This window comes from Tetrao urogallus (genome assembly GCF_951394365.1).
Source record: "Tetrao urogallus genome assembly, chromosome: 6".
NCBI classification, from domain to species: domain Eukaryota; kingdom Metazoa; phylum Chordata; class Aves; order Galliformes; family Phasianidae; genus Tetrao; species Tetrao urogallus.
The window spans coordinates 26,164,834-26,183,070 of record NC_136819.1 but is presented as its reverse complement, the minus strand read 5'-3'; the positions used below and the strand labels follow the sequence as shown (position 1 = coordinate 26,183,070).

Sequence of the window (18,237 nt, the reverse complement as noted above, 5' to 3'; positions counted from 1 at the left end):
ATGGTATTTATCATCTCTATTTAAATTGTTTTAATAAATTCTTTAAATAAATAGATTTATTCATAAAATAATGGATTGTAAAACTGGTTAAAACTGTTAGGACAATGTAACAGTTCTTTAGCCTTAAAGAGGAAAAAAAAGTGCTACGTTTTTTCTAAATAAGCCTCTTTCTTGTAATTCTGAATTATAGGTAGTTCCACTAAAATGTTGAAGTGGTTGAAATAGAAACTTGGCTGATTTGGATTTATATTATATGCTTTTTTTCCTGTTTGTTGTGTAGGTCTTCATGTACAATTAAGCAAGACTGGAACCATCTCAAGATTGCATGAGTTTGTTTCTCCTGTAAGATTTTTGTTTTTCAAATGCTTCATATGATTTATACTTGGGAGGGGAGAAAGCATGTGTGTTGAAGTTACAGAATTTTGGTTTATTTTGCTACTTTGGACATGTCTGTGTTCATTAACACTTTCTGTAAGATCATTGACAAACACAACTCTTCTTTAATTCTAGGAAGAATTTCAAGTGGAACTGCTAGTAGAATATCCTTTGCGGTGTCTTGTTTTGGTTGCTCAGGTTGCTGCGGAGATGTGGAGAAGGAATGGTCTCTCCTTGATAAGTCAGGTACACACTTTGCGCTAAGCAGCGGTGATCTTAACGATCTTGATCTTAGTGGTGTATGCAAGTGTTTCTCGATAGTGTTCTTGACTGATGGTAGTTCAGGGCAGAGAGAGGTTATGGATGTTACTTTTACAGAAATTCACAAAGTTTTTAGATGGGAATGTAGATGACTTGTTTCACCATTGTTCATTCAGAAAGAAACATGGAACTTGCCTTTAATAAAGATGCTTTACAATTTGAAGAAGTCTCAGACATTGGCTGGTGCAGATTTGAAAGTGTGTTAAATCATATCTCCACTTTAAATTTTGTTTTCGTATCTCTCAGGTATTCTACTATCAAGATGTTAAGTGCAGAGAAGAGATGTATGATAAAGACATCATCATGCTCCAGGTATAATGTTCTGAATCATTGCTTGCTTAACATAACGTTTTAATGGATTTGTTTTTTATCTTAAATATGTATCATTTCAAAATATTTTCTTGGTAAAAGGGTATTTTTCATAATGCAGAATTGTAATATCTGATATACTGTTATTATTTGCAGATTGGTGCATCTCTTATGGATCCAAACCATTTTCTATTGCTCTTACTCCAGAGATACGAGCTTGCAGACGCTTTCAAAAAGATCAAGCTCACGAAAGATCAGGTAAGTGTCAAGTATTTCTGCTAATTAATTTACTTATTTTGAACGGAAGGGCACAACAGAAAAACTAGCTACTGTTGCTCACTGCATTTTTTTTTTTTTTTTTTTTTTTTTAACTACACTACGTCAGTCAACAGAGGATCTAGCAGTTAGATAAAACACACAGTCACAGAATGTTTGAGGTTAGAAGGGACTTCTGGAGGCCGTCTGGTCCAACACCTGTCCTCAAGCAGGTCTATTTAGAGTGGGTTGCCCAGGACCATGTCCAGGTGGCTTTTAAAAAGTCTCCAAGGAGGGAGAATATCTTGGAATTTCTCCAAGGATGGTTTCCCCACAACCTCTCTGGATAATCTGCTCTAGTGCTCAGTCACTGACATGATTAAGAAATGCTTGCTGATGTTCAGAGGGAAACGATTTTGTGTTCCTGGAAGAGACTTTCATAATTTGAAACGAACAGACAGATTTTGCTCTCTGGCACATGTAGTTCAAAGTGCTTCCCAGTAAACTAGGCAGTTCAGGGAATAGCAGTACTGGCATGGCATAAGGTTGAATGAACAGATCTGAGCAGTGACCATCCTTCTCTACATATGTGTTTTTTTGTTTTTTTGTTTTTTTAGCTTTTTGTTACTTTTTGTTCTGCATTCAGAAGGTTGAATGATTGCTTGTGCAAACTGATTTCCTTGTTACTAATTTAACTTCAGAAGTTGTCCACTAAAATACTGGAAAATTATTTGTCTACAATATGTAGTGTCCTTCTATTGTTGATGAAACTTCCCTGGATTATTGTGCCACTTCTTGAGCCTTGAAACTTTTATGTAACTCTTCATTTGGTACACATTTATATGTTGTTTTTTTTCCTGAATGTGAAACTTGCACTTCTGTTGCAGAATAGATGCAGGCATTTGTCCTACTCATTATAGGAGAGATCTTTTCACAGTACAGTGTTTCAGTGATGCAGTGCATTTGAGGTCAATATTATTTGATGGATTTTCGTATAAAAAAAAAAAACACCCTAATTTCTTTCATTTTTGTAGGATCTGATCAAACAATGTAACGTATTAATAGAAGAAATGTTACAGATTATCATCTATGTAGTGGGTAAGTTATATTTTTTTTCCTCTCTGGTATTATGATGATGATGAATAACTACAGTTGGAAAGAATAGGCTCGATTTACTTTTTTTAAAATATATATTATTTGAGAAGGATAGTAGAAAATACTTTGTTTTTACGTAGATAGTTCAGTAATTTGAGCATTTGTCATCTGAAAGCAATAGTTTTATATAATAAAAAAGTCAATGTTTACTTCATAACTAGCTACAAGGTATATCATAAGAAGAAATTCAGCCCAGTTTGTTAGGAAGCTAGGGTCAAAAAAATCCTGTCACCTTCTCTCACGCTTGATATAGTAGAAGTTTATATTCCTCAGATACTATAAATCTCAGCAATAGCTTTACTTCCTTGCAAAAGTCAGAATTGCTTTGTAACTGTCATGTCTGCCATTGTCTTCCTTTTGATCAAATCTGATAGGAGAAAGATATGTGCCTGGTGTGAGTAATGTGACAAAGGAGGACGTTATCATGAGAGAAATCATCCATCTACTGTGTATTGAGCCAATGGCTCACAGTGCAATTACAAAATCCTTGCCTGAAAATGTGAGTCCTTGTTTGTTACTTCTTTTAACTTAATTAAACTTCTCTATTTTTATGTCATTCTCCTGTTAACCTTCCGTAACTTCGTATGAAACTACTTCATTTCTTAATATAAAAGTTAAGGTTAGTTTGAGAAATAAAATACAACATTGCAAGTGATGTTCTGTACCTTACGGATGTGAAGTTAAACATAATGATTCAAGAATGGTCTAATCTGAAAAGGTTTTGGGGGAGGATGATTCATTTTGAAGAAGGGGTGGATTTTTTTTTTAATTGTATTTAGGCACAGCTCTCTTCATTTTCAAGAACAGAAATTTTGAATTTATTTTTTGGCCTGTGGAACCATACAGTTGGATTCTGTTCTGCCCATTTTACTATCAATAAATGTGATTCTGTACTTCTGATCACTTTAACTGGTGCATTGAAAAGTCAGATTTGTCTGAAAGCATACATTTCCCTAGTATTCTATCTAAATGTTGAAAATTCACTCAAAGAGGAGTGCATTAGATTTTGGAGCTTGTGCAAGTTTTCAGGGCTGAAGATCAATGTAAAAAATAAAAAAAATGAAGAATTATTTGCAAATCTAATACCCTGGAACCAGTAACAGGTGATCCACAGTCACTATTTTTAGTGAGTAAAATTCTGTTTTCCCACTCTGCACTTAGGAAAGTCACTGCTCTGTTTAGGAATCAAATGAAATTTTATATAATGGGTGAAAGTATTTGACTGTCTTCAGTAATTTTTTGCAGCTTGTTAGTTGTATCTACTTTCTGAGTAACAGTGGGCAAAATCTATTGAAGAATTTAGAATTGCTCTGAATTTTTATGTCTATTTTTGTTATTTGAAGTGATTTGAATCATGATATGCTTATGCCAAATTTTTTTTTTTTTTATTTTACCAGGAGAACAATGAAACTGGCTTGGAGAATGTAATTGATAAAGTAGCAACATTTAAGTAAGTTCATAACAATGCTTTTCATAACTAGCTTGAAAATGAAATACTGTATCTTATGGGTTAAACAAGCTGCACTGCACTCTCTATTCAGTTAATATTGTACTGTCTTGAACTACATACATTGTTGTATGTGCTGAGGAAAGAAAAGCATATTGAATATCTGAAGCTGCTGTTTTTTTCCTTTAGACCCAGTTTGAGGGGCCTTGCAAGTTTAGTGATGTTAAGTGGGAAAATGTTCAAAAACTAATTTAATTTCAGAAGTAGTTGGGAACCATAACAACTTGTTATATCTTTGATCACCCAATCATTCATTCAGGTGTTATTTGTTTGCTAACTTTCTGTAGCTTTCAGATGAAGGGTATATTTTGGAAAATACAGATGCAGAAAAAGAGTTGCATCTGTTGAAGAAAAACTAGTTCAAATGTCTGCTATATTTTTGTCACAGAAATGTCTTTTTATTTTAATTGGTTTAGCGTACCTTTTTTCAGTTTCATGTGGCTTGCTTATTTAATCAGTGGTGACTATAAAATTATATATATATAATATATATATTATTATATACTATAAGATTATATGTGTATATATATATATGTAAACTTATATATTTTTATATATATATATTCCTATAATACTTAGGAATTTTGCTGTGGGAATTGTATTCAAAAAATTGATGTTTTGGCTCATACAGATGGGAGGTAGCTCTCTGTATTGCTTGTTTTATACCTTGGTTAAAGTAGTTATGGATTTTTATACAAAAATATTCAACATCTAAAATTGTAAGCCATACAGTTAAATGAATTTACCTGTCTTCATGGTCTGGTGTAGATCATGGAGGCATAAATATTTTAGAACTAGGTTGGATTTAAAGTAGTCAACAATCTTGAAAGTTAAAGACTTAAAGAACAGACTGGGTACAGTTTTTATTAGTTAACAAAGTAACTGTCACTATTTCCTTTCTTAATAGCTTTTTCTTGGAAAACAAATCCTGTGTCTGGTTTATTTACTTTCAAAGATACACCAAACTTTAATTACTAATCTCTGTCATGAAATATTTCTTTTTAAGGAAACCAGGTGTGTCTGGACATGGAGTTTATGAACTGAAAGATGAATGCTTGAAAGAATTCAATATATTCTTTTATCATTATACTAAGACCCAGCATAGCAAGGTAAGCCAATGTAAAATTCATTCTCAAAGGTAAAAATTGTACATGCTTTTCAGTGGCTGAAGGATCTTGCTGAATCAAAGGAGTTAATGGAGTTTGAAGTAGATGATTCTGGAAATAATGTGTGCGGAACTTCAGTTCCGAACTTCTGAAGCAGCTTACACTGTTGGTACAAATTGTTGCAGTGTGTCTTGTGTTAGTACTTTTCCTGTGTGACTTACGTATTAACTCTGCTAACTGTTAAAGGTAAGAACAGAATGTACCAAGAATTATCTTTGAACTGGAAGAAAGCAAACATTGCTTTTTTCCAAATCTTACTGAGGAAAAAATGTATGTTTCTCAAAATTCTTACAAGAAAATGAAGTGCAAAATTAAGAATCAATAAGCAGATTTCATACAGGATTTTAGTTACATGACTAAATATTGACTTTCTATCTTGTCTTTTCTGTAGGCTGAACATACACAGAAGAAAAGAAGAAAACAAGAAAACAAAGATGAAGGTAAAACTTTAGAACTAATGTCTCAACAAATGGGATAATACAGTGGTTCATGTGGTTGTGTGTAAAATGGGCATTGATGGATGGCTTGTGACTTGCAATGGGTAGCTGAGTTCACATTAAATATGTTGTTACATTAGAAATTGTAATTGATTAATGCTAACACAAGCATTATTTTTCCTTTGAATTTACTTTTCCCCATTCAAGTCATGAGCGTTAATTGAGTAGATTTAAGGAAGATTTTGTAAACTATTAAGTAAACAATTTAATGAAATAAACTGTTTCCTTCTTCTGTTAGATGCAACAGGTAATTATTTTTTTCTCTTCCCATGTTACTGTTCCAGTGAATTCTATAATCTTTGTTACATATCCTCTTACTTAACTGACAACTGGTTTAAAGAGAAAATAGTATCAGATGGAAAACATACTTTGTATATGTTTGTGATACATAAATGACACAAGGCAGTGCTAAATATTGGTCATGCATTTTTAGATACAACTGAATATTGTGATGGATTGCTTGTTTAGCTTAGTTTGCATGTGTTTTATGTAAGAACTTCTTAAAAGTGCTTAGTTTATCTGAAGACAGAAGCTGATTTAAACATTTGCATTTGAGCATGTTTTTATTAATTGTGTAAGTCTGGTTGTTGTTTTGCTGATAGTGATGTGCTTGCTTCCTCTCCTTTTTGCTGCAATTGTTGAGATGGCAGTATATGTATGAATATATTTGCATACCTCAATTTCCTAGCATTGCCACCACCGCCTCCTCCAGACTTCTGTCCTGCATTCAGTAATGTGGTGAGGATTCTGAACTGTGATGTAATGATGCACATACTGCGAACCATCCTTCAGAGAGCAGTAGAACTGGAAACACACTTGTGGACTGAAGCTATGATTCAAATGGTATGATTAGTTTTGGTCCTCTTCCCTCCATGGTTGCTGTGTTGTCTCATAACAGCTTCTGATAAGGTCAAAATGTGTGAAGATATTCTTTGAATGATTAGAAGTGACTTCATGGTCTCCAGACCTGTTTTTATAAATCATAAATAAAGAAAATATTTCTCTCTACCATAAAATAGAAATGCAGAACAAAAATGTTAATTGCGGATGTTCTGTTTTGCTTCCCCACCTTCATAGCCTCTTCACTGTGTTTCAGTATGTAGTTCTCCTTACCTCATCCTTGTCATGAAATAACCAACCTTTTGATCACAACGTTAGGGTGTTACATCATCCTGTAAACTGTAGAATGCGAAGGTAGAAATATCTCTGGGACATCAGTCACAAAATAATTCTGTGAGCATTTATGCATTTTATTTTACCACAGTTGACTTCGTGCTTTAAAAAAAGTTGCTGACTCTGTTGAGATGCTTTTCTGTATTCAGAAGTTCAGGATCTGAATTTATAGACTTACTAAGTTAATTTTGTCAATTAAAGTACACTTTTTTTTTTTCTTTAAACAAATGGCTTTGCCTGCTAAGCCTTGGATTTGGGAAATAATAAAATACTAAATGTTTCTGTTTATAGATAAAATTATGTGGTTCATATTTTATTAACGTAAAGTGTGCAAAATTTATTAACTTTAGTGCAAGAGATATGCAGGAAACTTCATCATATTGTACGTTACTATTTCATGTATGACTTTTGCACCTTTTCTTATTTGTGTTTTATCATGGATAAAACAAATCTATTATAGAACGCTATATTAAGCATTCTTGTTTGATATACTAGTTTTCTAGACCTCTAGAATAAGAAATACCATTTTTGTCTTTTTAGGTGCTTCATCTCCTTTCTTTAGGGTTATTAGAAGAGAAGCAGCAGTTACAGAAGTCTCCAGAAGAAGAAGTAACATTTGATTTTTATCACAAAGCAACAAGTATGTTTAATTTTCTTGGAAAGGGTAGAGCAAATTAGTGTAATTTGATTTTGTGAGAACAAGAACAACATCAGAAAAACCCTAACCTCATTTATGCATTTCTATGAGGGATGTAAAAGTAATCACTGTTTCATAATAAAACTGTACTAACAAATAATTTATTAAGATCTTCCTCTCTTCTTTTTGATGTTTTTGTCTTTCTTCTAACAATGTGAAATAATTCTAAATGAAAAGTGTTGCAAAAGAATTCTAATTGAGGAGAGTGTTCCCATTTCTGAAGTATATTTGTATTATTTTTAAAGCCAAAAAAGTTATTAGGAGCCCAACTGCAAAGAAGAACATTAGTAGAACTCTATTTTAATGGCAAAATTAGCTCATACGCAGCACATACCAAACTGGTGTAAAATTCAAGGGATCCATTCATTCTCTTTGTAGCTGAAGGCAGCTCTGTTTCTGTTTTCTCTAATTCTCTGCCCATAGAAGTAGAACTACTTATCCACAATTGGGGAAGATTATATGACATTTAGATGAATAAGTGGAGCTAAGACAGAAGTGTAGCTATACAGACTGTGTTTTCATAAATGTGTGCTATATGATTAGCAGTATTTTAAGGCATATCCCTGGCTGTAAGTACAGGCTTTTTCTTCCCTCTGAATGCATTTGCTTTCTTTGTTAAAGGAATGGGAAGCTCAGCCCTGAATGCTGTAAATGTATTAATGCTTCTGGAAAAATTAAAAAGAGTTCCTCAGTTGGAGGCACAGAAGGACACAGTTATTTGGATACTGCAGGTACGCAACGGGGAGATAAGTATGATTGGAAATAGCTTTTATCTTTAAAAATATAATTTTTTTAAATTATATGTATAAATACATATGTCTTTAAAATATAAATAAATGTATAAAACCTACTAGGGTAGTGTTTGCTGAGAAATGCTGGAATGTTTCTTGCCATACGTGTGTTTTATGCATAAATTTTGTTCCTCGTGGTTCTGTTGCAAAATACACAGGTCACTTTGAAAGTAATGCTTCTTGTTTATTTTTGTGGAAACTATGTCAGATGCAAAGAGCTGCCTTTGTAAACATCTATACAGTGGAGGTGACCCGCTGGCACCACTGCTGTAATGCACCACCCATCACCTCACTGTACTCCTATCTGCTGTTTTGCCATTATAAATGTTCTTCAAGCATCAAGGAATGGCAATATGTGCAGTTTTTTCTGCATGAGGGGATTAACTTACAAATATATGCACTTCCATGTCAGATGCCATTTTGTCAGTCTGCCCCTCTGCGGTCATCTGTTGCACAGTCATAAATATAACTCAATATTGGCAGGAAGTTTAAGCCTCTACTGCCAAACCACCAACATCCACCTCTGATGTTGTGGGCCAGCGTTATAAAAGAGGAGGCATTACTTTTGGAGCAGCCCTCTTTAGTTGTAATTGAACAAAGGTTTATAAATTGGGAGAGCATTTCAGAGACTGCTTGTATGAAGACTTCAGTCAGACTTTATATGATGGCTGTGTTGTACATTTGATTTGGGCTATTTTTCCTTCTATCTCATTGTCTTTTCCCAACCAAAGAGATGGGAAAATCCTCTGGAGCTGTGATGCCTTGCCCAGTGTAGAAACATTGGGTGCGGCTTCTGCTTAGCAGGAATTCTGCTATCAAATTTTGGGCCTTTGGTTTAGGTGGCATCAAGTGCTCCCAGAAAGCAGTAGAAATGAGGACAAGAATCCATAGTAAGGTTCCAAGGCTATCCTTAGCTACTGAAATTTGACTACCCTGGTATATACTGCAGTAGCAAGTTTGAAAGGTTTTTGAAGAAGTTATTCTTGTAAAATTCTAAGAGCAAAGGTAAAAAGATACTTAATATATAATTTGCTTTTTTTAACAATATGTAAATGTATTTAAAAGTATCTGAATTGGAATTTTCTTGGAGTAGACAGCTGGAAGAAGTAAAAAAAAAAAAAAAAAAAAAAAAAAAAGTAAATTTGTCTTATTTTTAACTAATCAGACACAAGCTGCAAAACTTTCTCTTCCACACATTGATATTAGTGTCCATGGATTATTCAATCTCTTTCCTCATGGAGGTAAGCTAGCATGTGATATACAGATGTCATTCTGGCGAAAGAGCTTTAGCTCCTTAGAAATATTAGTGCTGGAGAAGGACTGGAAAATTTGGTGTAATTCTACTTTCCCTTATACTCAGTAGTACTCTTCAACTGCTGGGCTGCTTTTATGATAGAACAGTAGGGCAGTTGATTTCATCCATTTGAAAATCTGAAAGCAATGAAACTTTCTAATTCTAAACTAATGAAATATCAAGAAGTTTGATCTTATATTGTAACAACAGCCAATTTGCATTTTGTTTTTAACATGTAACTCTCTCTTTGTAGATGTTTGACACAGTGAAAAGAATGAGAGAAAAATCTAGTTTGACAGCAGTAGTGGCTCCATCAGGCTCAGAAACTGCAAAAGGTGATGAGGTAATAATAACACTAAAGTTCAATAGATTAATAAACTTTAATGTTTTTAATTGCATTCTGAAGGAGGTACATGATTTTATTTTGCAAAAATAGCCATTTCGTTATTAATTCCTACTACTGCCTACAGATGGCATTTAGATTTCAATTCTTGTATTCATTAAAAAGAAATATGCTAAGCATGTCTCACTGAGTTAGCAGCAGCTATGTATTTTTTGTTGTGCTTGTAGTTTAAGTGAGAATATTCAGGGAAAGTAAATGGAGAAGGGAATTTGCTTGTGTCTGTTTTTGCTTTTATCTTTGATTTGATCACCTTTGATTTTATTTGCGGTAGTGTCTTCTCTATCCAACTTAGGTGATTGCTCTCTCTGTGCATCAGTGTTTACTCGCTTCTCTCAGAGTAACTCCTGAATCCAGTGATGAAGTGACAGAGTTGAGTGGAGTTATTACAGATTACTGCAGTCCTAAAGTTTCTTTTAACAATAGGCAGCTGAATAGGAGAATCTAATTACTCTTAGTGTACAAAAGCAGGCTGGTTTAATCTGACACATTCTGTTTGGCAATAACTTGCTGCTCAGCAACTCCTGGGCAGTCATTGTGTGTATAACTCTAAACTTAGCATGTGCTGCGTTTCTTTTTTGAGAAAGGTGTAATGTGATAGCTAGAAAGGGAAGTAAACAAAGTACAAGAAACCGTAAGAAACCAGTTGATTAGTTCTCCTGCTTAGAGAGTAACTTTTTCTCCTGATTTTCTTGAAAAGTAATGGCATCCTGAATGAAAACTATGCGTATGACATTAAATTTGAGCATAAAGTTGTTGAATCAGAATTTAGTTTCATGTATCTTATCTGTGTTCTTGAATTCTACATTTTCAAGTTATGTAAATCCTTTCCTTTCTAGTTCTTGAGAACATGATAGATGAGAAAATACTGAAAGAGGAATAGTTGTCCAGTCTACAGTAAAGAAGAGTAGGGGGAAAGTACAATCCTCAGATGCATAAAGTTCTGCCATAAAACCAGAGTGACAGTTTGTTGGCAGTGTCTTTTGCAGACAGTTCACAACAAAATTATCTTAAACTTCTTAAAGGGATATATAGGATTCACATTAGGGATGATGCTTAACAGTTTCACTTACGGTGGGAATAACAACACTAGAGAGGAGCTTTTGGTGTTTGCTGAATAGACAGTGTTGGCACTTAAATAAAAATCACTGAAGAGATGTCAGTTAAGTAATTTGATGTCAATGCATAAACGCATGTAATTGTGAAATGAATCTACTCATTTTATGTTCTCTGTTACTTGTGATTTCTTTTACTCTAAGACACAGAGTACTCAGGATAAAGAGAAAGCTGAGCGAAAGAGAAAGGCAGAAGCAGCTAGGTTGCATCGTCAGAAGATAATGGCTCAGATGTCTGCTTTGCAGAGGAATTTCATTGAAACCCACAAGCTCCTTTATGAAAACACGTTGGAGGCACAGGGGAAAGAAGATGCTATTATGGAAGAAGAAAGGTAAGAAAAAGCAGATGTAGAGTTCTGGTGGGGAAATATTAGTTACCTGAATGGGATTCTGCCACAAAAAAGTCCTGACAGTAGAGCCATCAAATTAGTTTCTCAAATTTCCCACCTGCAATGCTTGTTTGTTCTGTTAAATAATTATACATAAACTAGGTTACTTGTTGATGCTAGAACAGTAGATTTGCTTTATGGAGGAGCATAAATTAAACTGTAAGTAAATTATTTTTTTTAAATGGTAAGTAATTATCTGGAGAATATCATTAGAAAGGTACTTAGCTAACATCACTGTACTTCAGGAAATGACTGTCTACCTTGTATGAGAAATTAAATATCTGGAAAGATATGGAAGCCACTATGTGTTATGTTTAAGTTGCAGTGAATAAAATATGCTTCTTGTAGCTCTAGTTGCTGTTATTTCTTTTCATTAGTTTTTTAAATCTAATTTTATATTGGAGATGTTCAGTTTAAATTGATAGAAGGGAAAAAGGTACTTCAAGAGAATGAATTGCTAACTTGCAGACTAGATAACTCAATTTTGTGTTACTCTGTAATTATATGTACTGGAATAAATACAGTAGAATTCATTTGCCCTCACTGAGGTCATACACAACTCAGAAATTTTTTTTTCCTCTTATACTGCTTGAGTAGGTGCATTATAAACTTTTCTTTTTTCTCTGTTGAGACTTCAAATATATAAACAGTATTGTTTGTATTGGACAAAATTGGACAAACCTCTTAACTGTTACAGTAAATCCTGATTTGAGTGTGTATTAACATCATATGTGACTTTTTTTTTTTTTTACCATCTTTATAAAATCACAGGTTTACTATCACCCACTCATTTTAGTTCTTGTGTTAAATTTCTTTGTTTTTTGTTCTTGATTAGGTAAGTATAACTTGTATGTATAACTTATGTGTAACTTATGATGTTATATTTTTAAATGAGTCAGTTGTAGAGAAAATACTGCATTAGCAGACAAATAATTGGAATTGAAAGACATTTACAATCAAAGGGGTCCTTGTTATTCATGAGTGGTGGATAATGAGAGTAGTGCAGCTGCACATATGTGGAAATAGCCAGATGCAGAAATGTCTTAGCTTTATGTCATAAACTTTCTGCAGTGTGATTATACTTTGATAGGCCCTTAGTAATGCAGCTAATAACAGACATTCTTTTAATATGGGTGGGTATTGTTTTAACAAAAAAAAAAAAAAGCAGAGGTTTGTGAGTTTGAGCATGGCTTATCATATATGAGTAGAATAGTTTTAAAGAGTAACTATTTTTAACAGTTTTAACAACAACATAATTCTGGACGTATGCATTGCTCCTGTTCTAGAGATGCTTCAACAATAAACTGCACTTACACCAAAAATTATGAATTGTCTTAAATTTGTTTGGGAAAGTAGAGAGATCTACTGTATATGTTGATGGCTGTTTTTTTGTTTTTTTGTTTTTTTTTCCAAGAATGGGAGATACAATTTTACTGTATCTGTAAGATTACAGTAGGTTTAATTCAGTCTGTATTGCATGTATTTGCCTGAATGACCTGCTGTCTGATTTCTTTCTGTTATTCAGTGTTAATTGGCTTCCATTTTTTGTTTTAAAAAAATACTAGATTTTAATGAGGATTCATGTTTCTTCATCATTTTGCCATTGTTTGGTTTTGTAAAGCACTTATGTATAAAACACGTGATGGTGGCAGTATGCTTTGAAGTCTGTTTCTTCAGGGAAAAAAACATCCTTCTTATCTGTTATCTGTGTTATTTCAGCGTATCTTCAGCAATCGATTACTCCAGAATTGCTTTGGGTCCCAAACGAGGTCCATCCATTGCTGAGAAAGAAGTTCTGACCTGTATTCTTTGTCAGGAGGAGCAAGAAGTAAAGCTGGAAAGTGCTGCTATGGTATTATCTGCTTGTGTCCAGAAATCAACTGCCTTAACTCAGAATAGGAGCAGAATTCTTGAATTCTCAGGGGGTATGCAGTTTTCTTCTTTTAGAGTGCAAACAGTTCTGTTCCTAGCGTTATGTCCTTTGGACTGAATTAAACTCTGCATTCAGATTGCTAAATGACCCACTTCTATTAAGAAAAAAAAAAAAAAGAAAAATGTTAAACTGCTCTAAAATCTGTGCTTTAACATTTAAAAATGAGAAGTGTGTGAAGATACAGACTTTTCCCTGGCAAATAAGAAAATGCTGTAGTTATTCTCACAAGGAGTTCAAATGAACTTAAAGATTTGGTGGGAGTGGTTACTTCAGAGGAGGAAGAAAGCAAAAATGTTAACTTTTTTTTTGTTCAAGTACAACAGCAAACTTTCACAACATAGGAAAAATACATTTTCAGAGTGCCAATATGGTAATGATGAGGGTTCTTTCATGTTCAGGAAGTGTGCTTTTCATGTTCAGTTGTGTTTTTTTAGGTATGTCAAATTCAAGTGTATTGTTCAAAATCATAAAAGTACACCAAATTAGATTTAGAGATCTGCTGTTGTTGAGCTCAGCATTATTTAGGTATGTTTAAGAGGAAGATTGTATCTCGGTTTGGGTTCATATGCAGCGCAAAGGCATCAGTATGTTATTAAGATAATGCTATAAAGATTTAGGCAGATTCAGTTAAAAGATAGCCTTCCCTTTGTTATTCACTCATGGTGTTTATGTTAGTGGCTTGTGAAATACAGTGGGTTAGTTGAAGAAATGTATTATTTAAGGACTAGAAAAGTGCTTTGTTCATTTAGAACCAAATGAACCCCATTTTTAACCAGTTTACTGTTGCTTTTGGATTTCTTGCTAGCTTGTGGAAAGTCTTCAGTAGTTTGTGAACTCAGGCTTGTGATTTTGTTAAAATATTGCTCTGGAAATGCTCATGAAATCCATTTTAATTTGATGTCTTATATACAGGTGTTTTTTTCTGTTCATATTGATTAAAAATTGTTGCTGTTTTTAAATGTTTTTGTTTCTGCTCTGTTCTTTTTATAGATACAGTAGATCCTCTGTTCATGCATCCTGACTTACCATGTGGAACCCACACAGGAAGCTGTGGCCATGTGATGCATGCAGCCTGCTGGCAGAAGTAAGGATAGATCATGGCAGTTTTTCCTGTTAATTTACCTATTTTCTGAAAAACTCTAAATGCATATTGAAAACACAGTATAGTGAATGGATATTGAATTGAAAACTATCTACTCATCTAAAAATGAAATATGGCACAAAATAATTTTTCAACTGATGAGAAAATGCATCATCAAAAGGTTTTGGTTGCCTTTTATGACCCAGAGAAGAATCTGAGGAGGTTAAATAAAACCAATGGGTTAAAAATAGTCAAGAATAAGGAACTTTATCTAGTAGATCTTATTCTTCCTCAGTTCAGTGAGAACCGGTAGGAGCCTTCTAGATGGGTGTTCTACAGTAGTCCTTAAACACGTGAAGTCTGTTGTCTCCTCAGTGTTTTAAGTTGAAGCTGCTTAATCCCAGTGAACCCAGGACAGAAGCTGGCATTTAGACTAGAACACAAATAGTTTAATCAATGAATGCAGTTTACCCCCTGTCATGTTTAACAAACTTAATAAAAAGTAAGACAGAAGAATTGGTACATTGATTAAAAAGTGTAATAGGCGTTTATTGTTTGAGGGAGCCAGGGATTTACACCAAAGGTGTTGGATTAGAGCACAGTCTGAAATATTAATAGACCAGGCTGCTCATTTTCCAGTTTATAGTCATCGTGTTTTCCTGTAGCTTTCTGTGTAGATCACAGGGATTGACGCTAACATTCTCTGTGTTTTGAGTCCATAAAGGGTCAGTAACTCTAAACAAGATAGATACTGTGAAATAATACTAGAAATTCAGTCCCGCCAAGGGACTATCAAGAGATAGAGTTGGGTCATGCAAGTACAAGTTATTTTATGTTGTCAAATAATGTAAATATTTTCTTGATGGTTGTTTGCACTTACGCCATTTTAATTTAAGAAGCCTGATTAAACTTCTGGTGTTTATCACTTTTTTTTTTATATTTATACTTTTAATAAAAAAAAAAGAAATGCTACAAGGAAGATAGGAGCACACACTTAAAATGATACAGAAGTATGTTCCTTGAGTATAATACATCTGCTCTTGGCAGATCGATCCACATCTACGTAGATCTAAGTAGTACAACACTGGAGTTCAATTCCCTTGCTCTTTTTAAGAAAAGATGACTTGCTGTGTGGGTAAATGGGATTAAAATGGACAACAGGCTCTTCTCATACAGGATGGCACAGAAGGTTTGAGTATAGTCTTTTACTTATTATGTAACAGACATTCTAACTTACTAATATTCGTCCAAATTTTCCCTGCCACCTTTCTAGAGTGTCTGTGCAGCCTAAAAATACTGCACAATACTCTAATAGAGAACCTTTGTAGTTGATATATATGAGGAGGCGTTTACTGCAGTAACAGTTGTTTAAATTTGGGAGAGCAGATGTATGTTTTTGTTGATTGTTAACAGATTGCTTTCATAAATACTCTGTAATCATTAGGACCTGTCAATCACCCCTGCGTACAACCTTTTTCTTATTAGATAAATTATATTTTTTTCTTAAGATATAATACTTCAAAGCAAAACAATAACTAGCTACTACCTTAGTGTGGAAGTTAGATAATTTCATATGTTTTGAAGATCCTACATGTCCAGCCTGAGTGTTAGTACTGAATTTACTTTCCTGTAGTCAGACAAGCAGATTTGAGCGTTGGATTGTTTTGTTCCCAGTAATGTCAATGCCACTGTGACCTTAATGAAATCTGAATACTTACTGCATTCACTAAGGGATCAAATTTATGTAAGAAAACCTGTAAAAACGTTATAGGTATTTCTCAGTTTGCTTTTGAGTTCAAAATGTCATATGATGTTGTAGTACAAATTACTATTTCTTTCTTTTAAGAAAAGGCTATAGATTTTTTAAATTAAATCTTAAATAGATTTTCCTAAAATTAAATACAACTATGTATGAATCCTATTTCAGTATTTTGAATGAGTTTCTTATGAGGGATGTAAGATACTGTGTTTAAATCTTTAGAAGATGGGAAAGAAGAAGAGAGAATATAAGGACTGCTTGTGTATGAAAATGTCATTAAAATAAATCTAAAAGGATCTTAAAGCAAGGAAGAGCTGCCGTTATTTTGACTGAGTGGCATACGATGCATTTTTGCCTGAGTTCATATAAGCATTCAAAGGTTCAATTTTATTTTCATGTCCAGGCACAAGAAATAGTTATCAAAGGAAAGGTATTAGGAAAAGAATTAATAGAGATAATAAGACTTAATTGTGTGAAATTTAGTTTTCAGGTCACATTTGAGCCAATTCTGTTTTCTAGTAATTCTCTTTTCAACGTTCTAGGTACTTTGAAGCCATGCAGCTGAACTTCCGACAACGCCTACATGTTGAACAGATATTTGACTTAGAGAATGGAGAATATCTTTGTCCACTTTGCAAGTCTTTGTGCAATACTGTGATTCCCATTGTTCCATTGCAGGCTCAAAAAATAAACAGGTGAATTAATAGACTGCATAGCCTTCTTAAGAGTGATTTCTGGGGTGGATTGACTTTTCATATTTTGGGAGGGTAATCTTGGGCTGAGCTGCTTAGTCTGTGTAAATGGCTGTTTATCTGCTTATTGACCACTTGCTCAAATAAGCTGCTTTTGGTAGCCAAAATCATTTTTGAAAGCATTTCTAAGCTATTTTTGGAGTATATGCCACACAAGGAAATATTTAGGTCTAGTGCTTAGGCCAATGCTGCTTTTCTTTGTGTTTGCTCACTACTTTGCCTGCAAAAGTATGCAACTACTGAGGTACTGTATTTTAATACTGTATTTTAATTGTGCGTCCTTTATTTTTAAAGACTTCATAAAGATTATTTCAGTGTTAAAGTAACAACTGCTTTCCATTTCTTCTCTCAGTGAGGATGCAGAGGCAGTAGCTCAAATTCTCTCCCTAGCCAGGTGGCTGGAAACCATCATAGTCAGGATATCAGGCTACAGTGTGAAAAATGCGAAAGGTTTGTTATCTTCATTTTGGAGCTTGTTTGTGGGATATCTAATACACCAGTTTTAAGTATGATACACATGTTTTACGTAATATCACAAGAAAACTTAAAATTTAGGGCAATTTTGCTCTCAGTCAAGTCAGGGTAAAATAAAGCTGGCATTGAAGTCATAGGGCTTTCAGAGCTTGATAGCTTTATTTTGGGGTGTTCTCACCAGTTTTCTGGTTTGTTACCATTTCTGCCTTCCCTGTACAAGAAAATTCCATAACTTAGGGAGGATAGATGCTTGTTAACACTCAAAGTTAAGTTTTTGCTTGAAGAGTTTGTAATGAAACAAGGAAAAAATTAATTCAGGGGGTTAGAATGAAATATTCAGGAAACATGTGTTACAAAGAATCAATATATTCCTTGCATCCTATGATGCAGGAAAGTTTTCATCTGCTTTGCTGTATTTTTTTTCTCCTTTTTCAAAACAAAGAAAAAGCACTACTTTAATCCTCACATTTTTAAATAGAAATGTTAGAAGTATCAGTAGAGTATCTTGGCTGGTGAGGTCTGTTTACAATTATTTTCAAACCAGTTAACAAGGAGGTCTTCTGTTAGACTGCTGTAAAAATGATAACTTATTTGTGTTTTAATTTGGATCTGATTTCTTCTGGAAGGAGATCAACAAAATGCTCCAACTTTTGTCAACAAGGGATTGGGGAACTCAGCTTTGGAATTCCATTCTATCCTTAGTTTTGGAGTTCAATCCTCGTAAGTGCTTTTTTGGCTATATTAATTATCCATGAAATAATCTAAAAAACTTCAGGATTTATATTGAAGGAAGA

General features: G+C 33.8%; 1 protein-coding gene across 1 annotated transcript in view; it reads left to right on the top strand.

The window, feature by feature from the left end:
- Window positions 1–18,237, top strand: part of UBR1 (ubiquitin protein ligase E3 component n-recognin 1) — a gene marked incomplete at its 3' end in the record, with an annotated part of 54,768 nt that overhangs the window by 21,195 nt on the left and 15,336 nt on the right. The window contains exons 15-33 of the mRNA XM_079536714.1: window positions 281–342; window positions 511–621; window positions 943–1,008; window positions 1,162–1,263; window positions 2,295–2,358; window positions 2,790–2,914; window positions 3,813–3,865; window positions 4,929–5,031; window positions 5,480–5,528; window positions 6,274–6,428; window positions 7,299–7,398; window positions 8,077–8,186; window positions 9,794–9,883; window positions 11,206–11,387; window positions 13,164–13,369; window positions 14,368–14,461; window positions 16,760–16,912; window positions 17,322–17,419; window positions 18,073–18,163. Coding sequence (XP_079392840.1) covers window positions 281–342; window positions 511–621; window positions 943–1,008; window positions 1,162–1,263; window positions 2,295–2,358; window positions 2,790–2,914; window positions 3,813–3,865; window positions 4,929–5,031; window positions 5,480–5,528; window positions 6,274–6,428; window positions 7,299–7,398; window positions 8,077–8,186; window positions 9,794–9,883; window positions 11,206–11,387; window positions 13,164–13,369; window positions 14,368–14,461; window positions 16,760–16,912; window positions 17,322–17,419; window positions 18,073–18,163 — 2,014 coding nt within the window. The remainder of the gene's footprint in view (window positions 1–280; window positions 343–510; window positions 622–942; window positions 1,009–1,161; window positions 1,264–2,294; window positions 2,359–2,789; window positions 2,915–3,812; window positions 3,866–4,928; window positions 5,032–5,479; window positions 5,529–6,273; window positions 6,429–7,298; window positions 7,399–8,076; window positions 8,187–9,793; window positions 9,884–11,205; window positions 11,388–13,163; window positions 13,370–14,367; window positions 14,462–16,759; window positions 16,913–17,321; window positions 17,420–18,072; window positions 18,164–18,237) is intronic.